The following is a 17,275-nucleotide window of genomic DNA, read 5'->3' as shown; positions in this document are numbered from 1 at the left end:
AATGAAGCTGAATTGGGATTTGCCCAAGCGTACCAGAGTTAGCGGGTCCACCAGTACTACCGAATTCTTTGCACAAACTAGAGCAAAACAATTGGCTGCCAATGGATTTTGTTTTGTTTTCAAAGCAGTGCATTCTTTTTCAAATGACCCCAAACTGCGCTATACTGCCAAACATACTTCCTAGTCTGCCTTCACACACATATGAACCCACAGCACTTTCATCATTATCACACTGTGGACAAGAGCATTTTTACAGCTCTTACTTTACTTAAGTCGTCACAAAGACAAGCACAGATAGTTTATTTAAAAAAGCACATTTTATGACACAGACATGTAATGAGACACCATACGTATTATTGATAGCTGGCATTTAATAAAGCTCAAAGGAATAGAAAAAACAATAACAACCACAAAAAAAAAAAAAGAGATCCATGAACAGTTGAGCATAGTTTGTTAATTGAAAAGAAAATGAGTTCAGAGTTGGAAAAAAAAAATACTATGGTTTTCTCTGTATACTTGCTGGGTTTTATACAATACCACACTAAAGCCTGTGTGAGACTTTACGCACTCTCAGCTACACTTTGCATTCAGCACACTTCCTTCAACATCTGCACTGCTTCCATTAGTACACACTTCCATCAGTTAAATGTTGTTACAAAAAATACTTCTATATGCCAAAATATATCTGTACAGTGTAAACACATACTGAAGGAACGTATGATTTTAAAAAAGAAAATGTAACAGTAACGTAAAAGAAATGTAATAAGCATGTCCTGAAGAGGGAACATCTTCGATTAGACTCGACAACAGTGGACGGGGTCCTCAAGTGCTATTTACAACTGTGGACGACCTCGAGGGCGATCACGCTCTTTAACAGTTTATCCACATTAAAGTGACATTTGTAGTGTTTGTTAGATCCAAATGCAACATGGTCAACGGCGAGCATTCGAAATCACTCTTAAATTGCACAGACTGATGACACAGTGTGGGATGTCCGTCTAATCTAATACTCACGATAGTCTCGTCAGCGACGCTGCTGAGCGGTCACACTTTTTGCATCTGTAGCACAACAAAAGGCCCCCGAACGACAACATACCGACACGCACGTGATAAATTATAAAAGCTACTCAAAAAGCTACCACAAGCTGACTTGTTCATCTTTAATGGAACTGCCATTATATACAAACTAATTTAACTTATACAGGTACAGCATATTATGTTTCTCTGAATAAAATCTAAGACGCCTTTTTTTAAAAATCATCTTCAAAGCATCGAAATCGCACTGAAATAAATTAAGAGCCTATTGCAGGTGCTTTCCAGAACAGTTTGATGGTACTGCACATGCTCGATAATCTCATCATTTTATTCGGAAAGTAAGTGCAATCACCAGCTGAGGTATTTTGAACCCTCACTCTTCATGGCACTTCACTATACACACACACACACGCTCATTCGAACACACACAGACACTAAATTTAACCGTCTAGAAGTTTTTCAGTCACGTGTACAAAAAACAAACAAACAAAAAAAATTACATGCCTCTGATCAAAGATGGGGAGGCGGAGGGGGGGGGGTAAGCTGATCCCTCATCTGTGCCGCAACAGGCGGTGACAAAATAACGTTAACACTCACGGTGTGTTCGTCTGACACAAAACAAGCATAAGGCCACACATGATCAACTCAGAGAAACCAAACGGCCTCTTTCAGAGGCGTGACATTCAGTGCTTCAGTGGTTCAACTAGATAAGGCATTGGTTCGCCTCTTAATATTTTATTCCATCTCTCTCTTTGTTTTGGCACATGAGAACATTGATGCACGTGCTGACGAGTACACACTTGGGGCTCGTTTGAAGCTGTCCAAATGGTTACAGCCAGCTCTGATTTTGTGAAAGTAAATCTGAGGCCCACCCGTGTTCTTACATTCCAGTTGTGATTTCTAAAAGTGGGAATGTCAATAAAAGAGCAAAATCCGCAAAGTCCTGTGTTTTTGCTTCGACGGAGCACATCCAGATGCTGCCCAACCCAATCTGGGCACTACTTGGGGTGTTTTTTGGGCGTGCCCTGTTTCTTGGTCTGCCACAGATGGCTGGCGATGGTAATGGCATCCACGCTGGCGGACATAGTTTTGGCAGGGATCTTGCTGAACTGCTTCCTATCGGAGTTGTACTTGTACAGAGCTTCGATCATCTTTGTTGTAATATTTTTCGGGCCGATGCCGGCCAGTTTGGTGATCTCCTCGGTTTCAGGGCAGTAGGTGTAAACGGACCGGAACTGGCAGCCGGCATCGCGAAACAACACCAGGAAGTTGTTGGCTTCAGATTTCTCCATTTCCTATGGTGGCAAATTAAAAGAAAAACAAAAAAACATCTCATTACGGTTTGTTACGCTCTTTTTAGTCAGGAAAAATATATTTATACACACAGATACAAAACATACATCAAGTATCTTGTTTTTCTGCCCTTCATTGACTTTGCCAGCCAGGCAGCAGTGAGCCAGGGCATTCTGGATGATGTGCTTGTTGGACTTGGCACTGGGCTCCTTATAAAGTTTAGGTCCTGTGGGAACAACGCACAAGCGTGAGACTGCAGACAAAAAAAAATCCTTCATTGTTCAGCAGCTATGCAAATGTAAACAAACTATCTAAACTCCTGTGTCTACCTGTGTACTCAGTGTTGGAGGGGGTGGAGGAGGTGGTGGAGTCGTTTTCCCAGTCCTTCTCTCCGTTACGGCTGCCGGCCGAAGGACAAGAAGAAAAGCCTTCCGCGGAGTCTGGCCTGGAGGTGATCGCAACACAAACCAACAAATGACACACGCAAACATAACCACCACGAAGACGACAGACGAGCGTGGACACGTTACCGACACGTACGCCAACAAAATGCACACACACACAGACATGCACACACACAGATGTGGCAAAATAAGGTCAGACGCCGTGACACAGATCTCCAAGCCCTGCCTGTTGTCCCGCATTACATCATCGTACTGTCATAGTCAGATGAAACGGAGCAGCGAGGGGCAGAAACGGCACGTTCATCCAAGCAAAAGCAAAGTCTCGGTGCTGTCTTTATAGGTGCTGCGAGGGATGAGCTCAAGTACTTATGAAGGAACGAGCAAATACACTGGTGAAGCAGAGAGCAGCCAGCAGAGAGGAGAGAGCAAACAACAGCCTGAGAGCAGCACTGCACAGGACGGGAAGATGGGAAAAGAAAAAAAAAAACAAGAAAGGTGGAAACAGCTCAGCCACGCGAGTCTCGGGAAACTTATTGCAGAAGCAGCTATTCAGTGTCGACACATCCATCTGCTTTTATGCGTTTGCCAATGAAATGAGGTTTATACAGTAAATCAACACAGAATCACATCTACTTCAGTTTAATGCACTCGCTCTGCTGAGGCGCTCCTCGTCGCAGGGTTACTAACCTTCCCTTTCTTTCTTTGGGAGAGCTTAAATAAAACGGGATATTGGCAGAAGCTAGTTTGTGGCCTCTGAGGGAAGCATGCAAAACAGAGGGAGAAAAGAAGAGAGGGACAAGAGAGAATCAAGATGCAGACTGCAGATCCTCACAGGGAGAAACGAAAAAAAGAAACATTTCCTCGAATTAAAATCACAGCTGGAAGGTCACAATTGGGAGGACACGAACCCACTATCCAAGTAATAAACTGCTTTTGAAATTAAGAGTTTTATTCTTTATTCCTGGGCTGGTTTCATTGACATGGACAGGTGTTGATAGATGTTTGCGTTCCTTCTCCTGGATCTTTTTGGGTCCAAAATGTGATCGTCAGGCAGACAGGCTGCGCCTTACCTGTTATTCTTCCTGTTATCTGCATCTCTGTCATTGTTGGCCAGATTGAGAGATGCCAGAGAAACGCTGGACACCGAGAAGCCTCGAGGACGCACACCTGCGCAACGACAGCAGACAGGTGCGGTTTTACCACGCGTCACAAAGTTCGGGTGCGTTTGCTCGCTGGGTTTGTCGCGTTGCTCACCTGTTGCTCTCGCGGGAGGAGTCGACGACTCCATGACGTCTCTGTGGATGGACTTGGGCCGCGGCTTTTTCTTGAGACTTCCAGATCGAGGCTTGATGACCTCGTCCATGTCCTCCATCAGTTTGAGCTGCTTCCTCCTCAGATACTCATTCTTGATGTATTCCCTCCTCGCCCTCTCGTCGTCCTTCTTCTGCTGTTCTTCCTCCGCTTTCAACCTAAAGAAGGAAACCAAGAGACAAGTAGGTAAATGCAAACTGTAGTTGGACGCTGAACACAGGCAGAAAGTCAGAAAGACAGACGGACCGTGCAGCTTCCCTCTTCTGCTCCTGGTCCAGCTCCTGCTGTTGTTTCCTCTCCTGAGCTTCCTTCTCTCTCTGCAGCCTCTTCTCCAGCAGAGCTGCTTTCTTGGCCGCCATGTCCTCTTCCCCTTTCACATCATCCTGGTGTTTCATGGACAGAAACACACAGATGTATAACAGACCTCCAATTATAAGCACAAGAAATGAAAGCTGGGTGAAGAAAGTGTGATTTGTGCAAATCAAGTGTGAAACTCAGGATCAAAGGTAAGAAAACTGACTCTTTGTAAGGATGGCAGCTCTGATGTCGGTACATTATCAGAGTGTACTGGACTAACGCGAGTTTGTGTTCTGGCCCGTTATTCTCGGCCCTCATTCGCCCGTGGTGTATTGTCTCTGATCAGCTCATGGCTCAACAGGCTCATCACCGCACATGCTGTTCCAGACTCACACAGTGTGAAACTCTTCCTTCACCATCAGGGCATGCAGTCTGTGTTATTAATGAGAAGTTGGTGAGCCGTGCACCAATTACCATTACAGTTGAGGGAAGAGAGTAAAAAATGTGGGGTGAATACTGAACAGCCCCGTTTCATGGCAGGTACTACTTACACATCTCGACTAGCGGTTATGCTGATGTTAGAAATGTTAGGCCATGTTTAAATCACCATCATTTGTAAAAGCTAAAAAACAAAAATCTGGAGGTTTGTTTTGAGCTAAAAAATTTGATGCTGAAACTCACCGTGAAAAAGAAGCCACAGCACATCTTTTGGTCTTCTCCTGTTTCTCCCTCTCCTGCCATCTCCTGACCTTGGCTCTCTGGAGGCTTCAGGTTCGACTGAGGCACCTCCACCACGTCTTTCCGATCCTCTGGGTCTCCTCTGACCCGGCTGTCTGTCGTCCCTTGGATCTCCGACACCGGCTGAGAGAGCACCTGTGATGTTTTCGATTGTTTGGATTCTCCCTTCAACTCCGTCTTCTTCTCCCGTCGCTCATCGTCCTTTTCTTTGGCTGCTTCTTTAGTAGGAGGCGTGTCAGCACTCGCCTTTACCACGGCTTGCTTTTCGTTGTTAGTGTTTTCTTTGTTGTCCTTGGTGTGTGCGTGCTTGCTTTCCCCAGAACCCTCATCGTGGCCCAAGTAAGCAAAAGAACTGATCTGTGTTTGGCTGGGGGTGAAACGCCTCAGTCTGGGCAGGCTGTCCACGGAAGTGGGTGTGTTGAGCATTCGGCTAAAGGGCGTGACCTTCAAATCATTTGGACGCGGCGTCCGAGGGGTTCTGGCGTGGAAGGAGGCCGGTCGTCGTTTGATGCCGGCAGGGGAGCGATTGGGTGCGTGTGGAGAACCAGAGGAGGACAGGATCGGCGATAAGGAACCCACCGAGCCTCTCCCTGATCCCCGGCCTGTTACACTGCTGCTACGCAACTCACGGAGCTGCCTGAGTGGAGCAAATACCCACAACATACATGTGACATGGTAGCAAGGTGATGGTAAGTGACCAATTCAAATAAGTGGTTTGGATTAGGTGGTACCTGTGTGGAGACGGTGCAGGAGGTGGGATGACCCAGGCTTGTTGCTGCTGCTGTCTCATGGCCATGATCTTCTCCTGCTGCTGGGCCAAACGCTGCATCTCTGTCTGCAGGAAGCTCAGCGACGTGTTCAGCCTCTCAATCGAGCGTGTGTATTCTGCAATATCGGTTTCTCCTGGCGTCACACCTGCGTCACCGCAAACATGAGCAATGACGTGAATTATGTACCTAAATAAATCTATTCAGACAGCTTCCTAAGATCCAGGCTGAAGAGTGAAACATTAGCAACTTGCAGAACAATACAGACATTTAATCAAAATATTTGAAAGACTCACTAAAAAACCCCCAAAAAAAACAAACATCTTGTGCTGTGATTTCGTACCGCCACCATCTTCACATGGAGATTTCGGAGCTGCCCCGTCTGGCTTGCACCTCTCGGCCCGCTCCATGTTGCCCTGCCTGATGTCCTTGGATGAAGTGAGCGGCTCTGGCGGAGGTGTTTCTGCTCCTGAGCTGGAGCTGGGGGGTGCTGTCACTCCCTTCCGCCTCACTACGTTCAGGAAGGCCGTTCTGCCCATTCTCTGTCGATGTCGCGTGAAAGCAGCTTCCACCTAAAGAGCGAGACATGTGATGTTTACACACTTATATGTGATGCTAAGTTGCTATGAATCTCTTTAAGTCCGTTTACCTTTTTCTTTTGTGCTTCAATCGCTCTGCGTTTCTCTTCCAGCTTCATCCTCAGCTGAATCATCTCTGAGGCGATGAGGTGCGAGGGATCTCTGGGTGAAGGAGATACTGGAGAGGGTGATGTGATTGGTAGAGGAGGTGTAGAGATCTGGAACCAAATGTAAACATCAGCAACACTGATTCATTGCTATTTCAGCCTGAGGTGTAATCCAGAAAGATTTGTGCGAGTGGCTCAGAATGAATGACAAACCTGAGATGAAATGTTTTTTGGTGAGTGCGTATAGGGGACATTGAGGTCTGAACTCTCTGGCGTGGTCCCTCCACTGCTCCTTCCCTCCAGCTTTCTGATCTTCTGCTCCGCGAAGCTCGTCATCCGCACCAAGCCACCTCCGGAACCACCGGAAGATGAGACAGGGCTGACTGTGTGTGATCTGGGCAGCGTGGGCGCTGAACTGGGACAGGGGCTGTTTCTGTCAACTCCATCTCCCCGTTCACTCTCAGGGTTAGGGCCACCGACCCCTTTGCGTCCTCCTTCCTTGCTTCTTCCCCCTTCTAGCTTGTCCGGCAGAGGACACGACCGGGTCATGGCCTCACAGTCTGGGTCCATATCTGAATAGTCTCTAAGCGAGGACGAGTCCTCATCCAAGCTCTGGATGTCTTCGGTCCTCACATGGATCCCTGTGTCGACTTCATCAGTGGATACAGAGTTAGGATCGTGCTCATTGAGTCGCGCCTTTGCTGGACTCAGGTCATCTCCTCTACCTTGGGCTCCTGGAAGGTCTGAAGGTTCTGCACCATGGAGAAAGAAGGCATTATCTCCATCCCCCATCCCCAAGCTAGCGTGTGGTCTTTCAGTGTCATGGATAATCTTCAAGGCCTCCTCAATGCTCGGGGGAGTTGATGGGCTGATGTGGCCAGCGTGGCTGGGGCTGTTTCTGTCTGGCAGGACCCCGTTAGAATACCTGAGAACAGAGACACGTAAATTAACCGATTACAGTCACAGTGCAGGTTAGAGGAATCTTTTAACTTCCTGCTCAGTGAGAATCAGAAAGAAAGTGTTGGATACCCTTTATATCTCAACTTTCAACCATCACCTATCCAGCTACCATCCATCAATCCATCTGGTGTCACCATGTCAACATGCTACAAATAAATTGTTTTCTAGAAAGAGCATTTATTACATTCAATCACCACCTACATGTGTAAAACGAATTAAAAAACATTAGTTTTTGCATCCCTAACATCATTTAAAGCTGGCAGGAGCCATTACTTATGGATCAAAACAAGCCCGCTATACTGTACCTGCTTTGGCTCTTGACTGTGAATGTGTTGTTCCGTCCCAGAGGCTTGTGTGAGGTGAAGTCGTCATCCTCCTCTGGTATGTGTCTGCTCTGGCCGTTTACACTGACAGGCATCATGGAGAGCTGGCGTTTCATGCCTCCTCGGGACGCGTAGTGAACTTTGAACCCAAGGCCGTCGCTGCTGGCTGAGCGCGTCATGCCGCGCAGGGAGGGAGCCTCATCGAGCGGGAAGGTTGGGTCTCCATCCAGAGGAATTTCAAAGGAGATTCCTCGAGAGGAGGACCTAAAGAAGAGGAAAGGAGAAGAATTGTTAGTTTAATAAGGAAAAAAAGGTCCACTTAAGCCAAAGAAGGCACAGTTTAGCAGGGCTGTTGGATTTCAAGCACTTACTGTTTTTCTTTGGGCCAAGTCCCGACACAGCCATCAACATAAGACATGGAGGTAGATCTCTTCATTACACCTGTCAGAGACGCAGAGTATATTTGTTTAAGAGACTTATTGGCTGTATGAAAATATTTACACACACTGTGTGCGCAGTAAGTGTTTACTTTTACAGTGCTATGTTTAGATTGTTTCTACTGCTGCAAATCAGCCACTAGAGGGCATCTTGATTCAAAACAAAACCATGCACTGGTTAGTATTAACGCCCCTCAGTGACTTTCAGAGTACATTATTTTATTGTATGAGTCAAATAAAGCTCTTTGTTTTTTTGTTTTATGTTCTTGCCTCTTTTTCACACTTATTTCCACACTGCTGAATAACGAATCATCAGAAATGCTCTAAAACATCTATATCACAGCAGATGATCGATCGTTACCTTCAGAAGGAATTTTCTCTGGGCTCAAAGGTCTGTCTGCATAGCTCTGTTTGACTGGACTGGACACAGGAGCCATGTTTCTACAGGATACAGGCTCACAGGCTGCATACAAAAACATACAGTCAATATTCAGCTTTTCAATCATTTACCAACAGCGTGCTAATATTGTTGTAAAGCTGTACTATACCGTTCGGGTCGAAGATTCTGGGCTGTACAAATGACGGTTTAACCACTTCAAACCACCAGAAAAGCTCAGCCATAAACACCAGGTAGTTACTCTGCAAGACCACACCAGCTTAATGGTTAATTTGGAGATATTAGTAAATGACAATGAGCACAACACTTGACTTCTCCCTCCGTGTCTCTGTAAAGGTGCTACCAATCATAACAGATAACATCTGGATGGATTAATGAGGTCACAGCAAGTCAGCAGCCTGTCTCACTCTGGGGTTTGTGTGCATGTACTTTCAAATGTTTGACTGTCTGATTTACTTAATATCAAATCCATACACCTTTTGAAAACTGCCAAAAAACACCATCTGGAGTTTAAATTAACATGTGCACGGAGGGATGCAGAAAGCAGCACGAGTTGTGCATGTGTTAGTGTAATAACCAGATAGGCTCAGGAGGTCTGCAAAGATGATGATCTGTAGAAAACTAATTTGTCAGTTTATTTCTTCTCTAACAAGGTGAGTCTTTAGTGTAATGGTTTACACGTTCATCTAACAAGCAAAAGATCCTGAGATTGATCCCGAGAGGAGACCCAAATCCCTCCGAGGTTGTGTCAAGAAGGGCATCCTGGGTAAAAATCTGCAGAACTACCTGCTGTACTGAGGGCTGCTTTCGTTTCTCCTCTAACAAGGAAAGAACGAGAGCTGAAAGCTGTGATCTCTACTCCTCTGTGTTTACTTAAAGTAATGTACTGAAAATGAACAGACACATGCAGACAAACACTTGTTAAGATTCTGTGCGCAGTGAGTCTGTGGTGGACGGGCAGTGTGCCAGAGCCTTTAGCTGGCCTTCGTGATCCACCCCACTGTTGTAGTACTGTACCACTAAAAAGTCAACATGCACACACACTAAAATTTATGTAGTGGATGAGAAATGAAGGAAAACAGTGTGCAAATACGAAAACTTTCTGATGTTTTATTTTTTTTGAGGAATGGAAAGTCCCAGCGTGCTCGGATCATGGCTTGAATCTTAATGTTCCTTCCCACACTCTCTGCATACTATTTACCCACACTGCCACTGCTGCACTGGTGTTTGGATGGCACAGGGGTGCTCTTAAAGTAGGTCTCCTAACCATAACCAAATAAGCATGAAAGGAGGAGCTCTGTGTCTATAAAAGTCTTTTTTGTTTGTTTGTTTTTTCACAAGAACAAGAGAGACATGAAGAGAGAAGAACAAGAGAGGCGGGCAGAGATGTGAATCTGTCCTCTGTTGGAGAAGGGAGTGGGATGGAGTGAAGGGAGTCTCTCAAAAGTACAGACACTGCACTCTGAAAGCACCAGCACACACAGTCTGTTGTAATCTGTCTCTCTCTAACATATACATACATAGACACGCACACAGAAACATACACACAATAGCAATCCCTGTAAGAGCCAAGCCTACTCACATTCAAACTTTTCCTTGAGTGACTCATTTTTGCCCATGCGTAATTTCCCACTCTTGCTCTTCCCCCTCCAAAAACGTCTCACCATTTCTCCATCTCCTTTCACCGTGAAAGCAGAACTGTCTACATACAGTTTGACCAACCTTTATAGAAGCATGGGCGTAGAGCAGGTCCTCCAGGGTGAAGTGGCAGCAGTGGTTGAGGTTGTTCCTGCAAAACTCCTGCACCAGTTGTAGGTTGTACAGACTGTCAGCCAGGGACATGGTCTCCTTGAGGCAGATATCTGTTCAGCAAAGGGGAGGGGTCAAACACAGAGACACAAGGAAAGGGTAACGCGCCACACAGGAAGCCGAGGACACGATAAGAGTTTATGTTTAAAAAAAGACTAGAGGAGGAGGAAATGACTCTTAATTGTCCTGCATTTGTCATAAGAAGCCTCTCATTTGAATCACTTAAGCTCCTTGAAATAATTTGTGACGAAAACGTTCAAACCCTCTTCAAGTGCTTCTAGATGAATCATCAGGATTTTTATCCCCTGACGTTACTATAAGGACGGCCCGTGTATGTGTAGGAGGTCTGACAAGGCAACGGAAGACTACGGCAGCTGGTTTCTCTGCTGTGATGTCATTCTGCGCTTTACTTTAAAAAAAAAAGTGAAGACAGTAGAGTAAATCAAGCTGCCAACAAGAAACCTTAACGAAGCACAGCTTGTTTTCACATCTGGTTCACATGCCTGAGATCTTCCTGCGAACTACAGTCGAACACCAGAGTTGTTTGTCTTTGAAATAGCAGCCGGCTCCACCTCTCCCTCACACAGCCCTCATGACCAATCACATTCCAACCCGGGGCATTTTCAAAAACGACAGTCTGGGCAAGCTCAGCGGAAACACGGCTTTGTTCTCCATGAATCCTAGTACCCTTTTTCTTCCTCTATCCCTCTATTTATACCACTATCAACAAATGCATATTGTGAAATATAAGGATTAGGTTTTGCATTTATAACACTCGCTTATGCACAATGCAAGTATTATTAATACACTCTTTGTTAAGCTATTGTAAGAGACTGGCAGTGAGAACAGTGACTTTTTTGTGCTCTGACTGAAAGTCACTGTGGTTAGTTTGATGTTCGCTATTCTGTCCTTTAATATGTGTGTTTGAACTGAGTTTAGTCTTGCAGTCTTGTGTGTAATAAAGCTAACAGACGAAAGTGTGGATAGTTAACAGAAGAGGGGGATGGTTGCAGACCTTCCAGTCTGATGGCCTGCGGGCAGTAGAAGTGCAGCAGCGCAGTCAGGGCGCAGCCATCTGTGTTGTCCTTCAGCAGGTTTTCCACCAGGGGGAGCGACGGCGCGCTCCTCTGGGCATGCTCCTTCCTGTAGCGAGCCTGAAACCATGGCAACGGCACAGAGACATCAGCTACATGTGTCATCGCGGTGGGTGTGTACAGCCGGCTCTCTGATTATCGATACAACCACATCTCCATGCTCCAGTCAGTCACACACACGGGTAAGGTAGAAGTGTTAATTTGAGGATCTTCAAACACACACACACACCTGAAATAATACAGATTAACATCTTCATGCAAACAAACATTCAGTTAAGCCACACCTCAATAAGATTTATCATGTTATAAATGGTAAGAAGGACGCATATTCATAACCCTCACAACCCTGCTCTCTGCGACTGGTTGTGAGGCGTGGTTAATTCCCTGCATGCATGCTAGCAAATGAACGGTTTGCACCATTTCAACATCTACTGAGAACTCAGTGGCACTGAGGCAGTCTGAAGCTCTGGTGCTGCAGCAGACAATGTGTATGATTTAGAGTTAAATAATAATGTGTGTGAGTGCATCCTTCCTCCCTGCAAGTTTTCTTCATGTCCCTCTGGGACTATCAAAACCACAGCAACAACTTTACTACATATTATTATACACATTCAGGGCATCGGTATTCTTAGTTTGCCCATGAAGACAAAATAATTATCACATACAACAGAGCGATTATGTTCAATAAAATTACTCAGTAGAAGATCTCATGTTTATGTGCTCATAAGAGCTATGCATAGCCCAGTAGTATAGGTGTAGCTCCCTAATGACAGGTCATAATGGTCACTATGATTTTTGTCTAAGATGTGAAAACGATGGTTGGGTTTGAAGGGTCGGGGGTGTCTGACCAAACCATGACGAGGGTCAGGGCCGCATGCAGTGACTGACAAGGCAAGTCGGGAGGTGAATGTGAAGGGACGGGGGGATTTTTGGGAGAGGAGGAAGTTGGCGGGTTTGTTGAAGAGGTGTTTCTAAGTATGAGTCGACTTACAGGTACTAATCTCCAGTACCATTTGCTAGGAGACTTGATGGTGGATGATGATCGGACAACAACAGGAGAGAATGTTAGGTGTTAGGTGTTTCCCCAAACAACAGCAGGGAAAAATATGCTACAGCTGCTAGGACTCATGAACAAACACCATCTTAATACCTCTACAAAAGCTATATAATACTTAAAATGTGTTACTTTCTTTACACATTTGAAATCAGCATCAAAACACACAGTGAGAATCACAGGATGCATCTGCTAAAGCAGAAGTTTAGTTGTGTCATACACCCATAGGTGCCCATGTTTACCCACATGGAAAAGAAATAGTAAAAACTTATGATTTACTCATGAAAGTGGCCACTTTCTCATTACTTTCATACATTGTTTTAGTAAGTATCCAAAACATACAAGTTTCATTATATAATTTTTCAAGGGATCTTATATCTGTTTTCACTCTTGTGTGCTTTTCATAGAAGTTTCACACAAGACAGATACAAACTTTATAAGATTTATATACATCTTTTCCATATGGGTACATATGACCCTGAACTTTATTTACACCACTTACTTTTGCTGCACTCCATTTCTTGTGATTTAATACAAATAAAAAATTTAAGTATTATTTACCTGCATTATTACAACTTTAAGCTAGTTTAATTTAAGCATCTGTAACCAAACAAAGTTGGTTTGAACCAATCAGCAACCCCTGAGAAGCTACTGGCCAATAAGGTCACAGCTGTCTGGGTCTGTCTATGTTTCATAGGTGTGACAAGAGTCAGATTGCTCAACCAACCCGCTGCCAAGTATTTCTTAAACGACTGGCTTCAAGCGCCTTATGTTCCAATTTTGCATAATTCTCATTCATTCAATCAACTGTAGGTGTTTTTTTTTTTTAGCAGTGTACCTTACCAATAAATCACAATCATCAAAATAAACAATTATTCCTCTTAGTCAAAAAGCCTACTGTGTCTTTAAGTAATGTAACTGGATTAATGTCAGTGAGGATGTTTATTTATAATAAGTAAATGTAATCATAATGTGTACCATACATAAAGAGACCACACAAAGTCACAAATACTACACAGCAACGTGTTTTGAGATAGAAGGCTGTAGTTTAGGTTCAAGGTGATTTATATTTTTAGTATTTAGATATAATGTTTATTGCCTAATTTCAGCTCCTTTTCAATTGCAAATGAGTTATTAACACAATGTACAGAGAGCTAATGGGAATAACTAATTGGGCAAAATAAAAACAGTCAGCGAGTTTGTCATATTCATTCATGGTCCCCAGACTAACTGCAGATTTGATCTTCCCAGTCCATTTGTGCTCAGGCAGGACTTGCAGTTTTATTTTACACTTAATTGTAGTTTAAATGTGCACAAGCCTGTTTCAAAGTCAGATCTGCATCCAAAGTCTAATCCCTCATTTCTTGGCCTGTCTTCTCAGTTTGTTCCATTAAACTTAATGCAGCCTTTTGAAAAGTTATTGACACAAGCTGCAAACTAATAAGCACTCGAAACCTAAAGCTAAAAATACTTTACAGAGCCACAAGCATGACCTAATTTTTGCAACTAAGATCCTAAATCTTGTGTAACGATCCAACATTGTGTGTTTTCTAACTTTCTGCTCAATAATACGATTAAGACCTAAAGTCTCAGTCCACACAAAGAAACGCTGAGTGCTTGGTCATAAGACCATAGTTAACGACTTTTCACACAATCCTAGAATAAACAAGCCCCACTGAGAAGTGTCTTGTGCTCATCCTCTGGTGTGAGAGTGTGTGTTTGCACAGTGTGTGTGTACATGTAAAAAATCCTAATAAGTGAATAGACTTCTATCTCTCTGACACTGCAAAGACAGAGCTGTGTGATGGAGCATGGAGGAAAGCAGCTGACTGACTGAGCGTCCAGCTATTTCTCAAAACCTTAAAAAGGCTGTAGTCTTCCTTTGTTCTAACTTGTTTTAACAAAGCCTTGATAGGTCACACACCCCGCGTGTGTTACCACAGCGCAATCGCAGATAGGCACTGATCTCTCTCTCTGTCACTATATTAACACAAAACAGACAGTAAGCAATAGAAAACGTGCCAAGAAACTCCCACAGCAGATAAAAGCTCTCGTCTAACTGACTTAACCACTCGTGACGTCCTGCAGTTCTTTGAAGAGCCAGTTAATTCTGCTCCATATGAGGAAACACACTCACAGTGACACTGTGCAGGAAACTTACGACCTGTTGCCTGCGAACAGGTTCATCCACGACACTGTGTGTTTTCAGCTGTGAACTGCAGTGTAACTTTGTGGGTGCACCGCACATTCATGCTCCCCAGAGGAGGAATCCAGCCGACTCTGACGATGCCCTCACTTTCCGTGTGCGGCCATTATAAAGGTTCATATTTGTGTGAATCGCTAACAAATATCTAATAAGAAGATACTGTTACTGTTGGGCTGCTGAACTAACCTGTGAGCATGTTTTAGAGTTAAGGTGTCCACTCAGGAAGTGATTCACTCGCTGCTGGTGGACATTCCATACTCCGGTTGCCTAGGTAACCTAAGGTATTAAACATCCTGTCACTGCAGCTTACTCACTTCCTGTATGAATGCCCCTTTAATTCACTGCATGAAAGAGGTCAAATCAACATTTTGTGTCTGTTACCTGGGCTAACTATCTGTCAGTTCTGTGGGTTGCTGGAAAAAGACATTCATGTTTCCCAGATGATGTACCCCACTAGCTTTAGAGGACACTACACTTTCTCTGCTGTCAGCATCAACTTCCATTTCTAAGTTTTGGGCTCTGACCAACATTCCTCACAGAGGCACACAGGCCTGGAGAAGATTCTAGATCCTAAACAAAGGCATGTTCCTTGAATTGCATCTCTGAAATTAGTCCTTTCACTCCATTCAATCAGTGTTTACCTCTCTGAGTTAGAGTATAGCTAATCATTTCCACCTGACACAAGTGATCCCCCCTCCCCCGTTTGTACTCCATCTTGGTGAGATAAAAATCTTTTTTTCCATTTTTAAACGTTCGCCATCTTGTGCCCGTTTTAGAACTCGAGGCCCGACAAAGCACCGCACTGTAGCTTCACGGTTAAGTGAGCAGCAGAGGACGGTATCTGACTGCAGTGTGTTTGTGCCAGTAGACTGGCTCGAAGCGTTGCATAACTACGAGGCCTGCAGGATGACACTGCCTCTCTTCTGCTACAGCTGACAAAGTTCCTGAGTGTCTCTCACTGTGGTGTCATTTCTCCCTTTCCTCCATCTCTGATTATCCCTCCTCCCTCTTTTTCTCTCTCTTGTTTTTTTCCACCCCCGTGTCTGTCACCCTTTCTCTCGTTGGCTTCCCCGCACATTTCTTTGTCTCCTTTAACAGCAGTGTGGCAACTCTTGCCAACATTTCTCTGCAGCTGGTCTGAGACTGAGCTCATCTGTTCCTCTGATTCACAGAGCCCCGTGTACTGAGCTGCATGTGACTGCATGTGTGTGTGTGTGTGTGTGTGTGTGTGTGTTTAAAATCCAATAATATGAACGCGATTGGTGATAAAATGAGAAGTAATTGAAAGAATTCAAAAATAGATTTAATTAGAGATGGCACAATACCACTTTTTTAAGTCCGATACAGATACCATAAATTTGGATATCGGTCAATACCGATATGAATCCCATATAGTGTTTTTAAATCAATAAAACTGTTTTTTTAATATCTTGCTGCATTTTGTATAAGTTCATACTTGAGTTTAAATAAACAACAACACTAAAGCTATTGTGTTATACCTGTATGTAAAAAATGAACTGCACCCAAAATATTTCATAGTTCAGCAAAACTGATCAATCTAATAAACTTAAACTTGCACCATCCTTCCTATTCTGGTATTTGAAAGAGTACTTAGCAGAAATATTAAGCAACCTAACTAATAGGGTTGCAAACTCCCAAAAAAAAAAAAAAAAAAAAAAAAATAGGGACCCACCCCCCACCCCATGATGCTTAATCGACATAATCAACTTTAATTTGATGCAGTGTGGAAAAAAAATGCACAGAAATAAATTATTTTTCTACAATATTTAAATAGATTCAATATCTTTCTTCTACAGAACTGCAGACTGCACAGATGGTACCTTCCCAAAGGAAAAAGTAGTATAGCTTACTAGGTTACATTAGACTTAACAGTTACTATATACAGTAATGGACTTCTATATATTTTACATAAGATTAAAACTTTGGGTGTGAGATTAAGATAATTATTTATTAAAAGCTAGACATTTTAAATGAGAATAAGAAAGAAAAGTATGTCTTTGTGCCCCCTTTTCCCTGTTCATGCCCTATCAGTCCCCCTGGCTAAACTTTGCTAGATCCGCCCCTGCACAGTTACCAGCCGTCAGCTGCGTAGAAAAAGATCCTGGTGTAGAAAGTAATATTAAATAAATTCTAACAACAGCTTATCAAGGTTAAACGTTCTGCTGTTGTTCAGCCGCTGGTTTCCTCTTTCTGGTGAGAAGTGGGCCAAAAACAAAGAAGAGAGACTACTCCCGACAGAAAAGCCGATCAGCTGATCATTAAGCAGTTTCATGATTGAAGTAGCAACAGGAGAGGGAGGGGGAGAGAAGAGGCCGTCGCTCCATATATCGGTTGTTAAGCTTAATGCGGGAATGCTTTACAAACATTCAGAGATGAACTTACACACTTGCTTTACTTCTCTCTGGGATAACTTCATCGGAGATGAAATGCCGGTTTGGTAGCGA

At 43.9% G+C, this 17,275-nt stretch overlaps 1 protein-coding gene across 4 annotated transcripts in view; it reads right to left on the bottom strand.

The window, feature by feature from the left end:
• Positions 1-283: 283 nt before the first annotated feature.
• Positions 284-17,275, bottom strand: part of camsap2b (calmodulin regulated spectrin-associated protein family, member 2b) — a 34,756-nt gene continuing 17,764 nt past the window's right edge. The window contains exons 5-23 of one of the 4 annotated variants that reach the window (XM_004542556.3): positions 12,542-12,574; positions 11,472-11,610; positions 10,370-10,509; positions 8,799-8,889; positions 8,612-8,713; positions 8,185-8,254; positions 7,796-8,077; positions 6,744-7,455; positions 6,495-6,641; positions 6,189-6,417; positions 5,810-5,993; positions 5,022-5,715; positions 4,290-4,426; positions 3,987-4,201; positions 3,803-3,899; positions 3,420-3,485; positions 2,658-2,773; positions 2,436-2,554; positions 284-2,330 (exon numbers count right to left, since the gene is read on the bottom strand). In XM_004542556.3, coding sequence (XP_004542613.3) covers positions 2,034-2,330; positions 2,436-2,554; positions 2,658-2,773; positions 3,420-3,485; positions 3,803-3,899; positions 3,987-4,201; positions 4,290-4,426; positions 5,022-5,715; positions 5,810-5,993; positions 6,189-6,417; positions 6,495-6,641; positions 6,744-7,455; positions 7,796-8,077; positions 8,185-8,254; positions 8,612-8,713; positions 8,799-8,889; positions 10,370-10,509; positions 11,472-11,610; positions 12,542-12,574 — 3,870 coding nt within the window. In that variant the 3' untranslated portion in view covers positions 284-2,033. The remainder of the gene's footprint in view (positions 2,331-2,435; positions 2,555-2,657; positions 2,774-3,419; positions 3,486-3,802; positions 3,900-3,986; positions 4,202-4,289; positions 4,427-5,021; positions 5,716-5,809; positions 5,994-6,188; positions 6,418-6,494; positions 6,642-6,743; positions 7,456-7,795; positions 8,078-8,184; positions 8,255-8,611; positions 8,714-8,798; positions 8,890-10,369; positions 10,510-11,471; positions 11,611-12,541; positions 12,575-17,275) is intronic. The other 3 variants (XM_004542557.3, XM_012916850.3, XM_076876345.1) reach the window with 3 other exon arrangements.

This window comes from Maylandia zebra, linkage group LG18, assembly GCF_041146795.1.
Source record: "Maylandia zebra isolate NMK-2024a linkage group LG18, Mzebra_GT3a, whole genome shotgun sequence".
NCBI classification, from domain to species: Eukaryota; Metazoa; Chordata; class Actinopteri; order Cichliformes; family Cichlidae; genus Maylandia; species Maylandia zebra.
The sequence above is the reverse complement of the archived record's forward strand: the minus strand, read 5'-3'. Positions and strand labels throughout refer to the sequence as shown.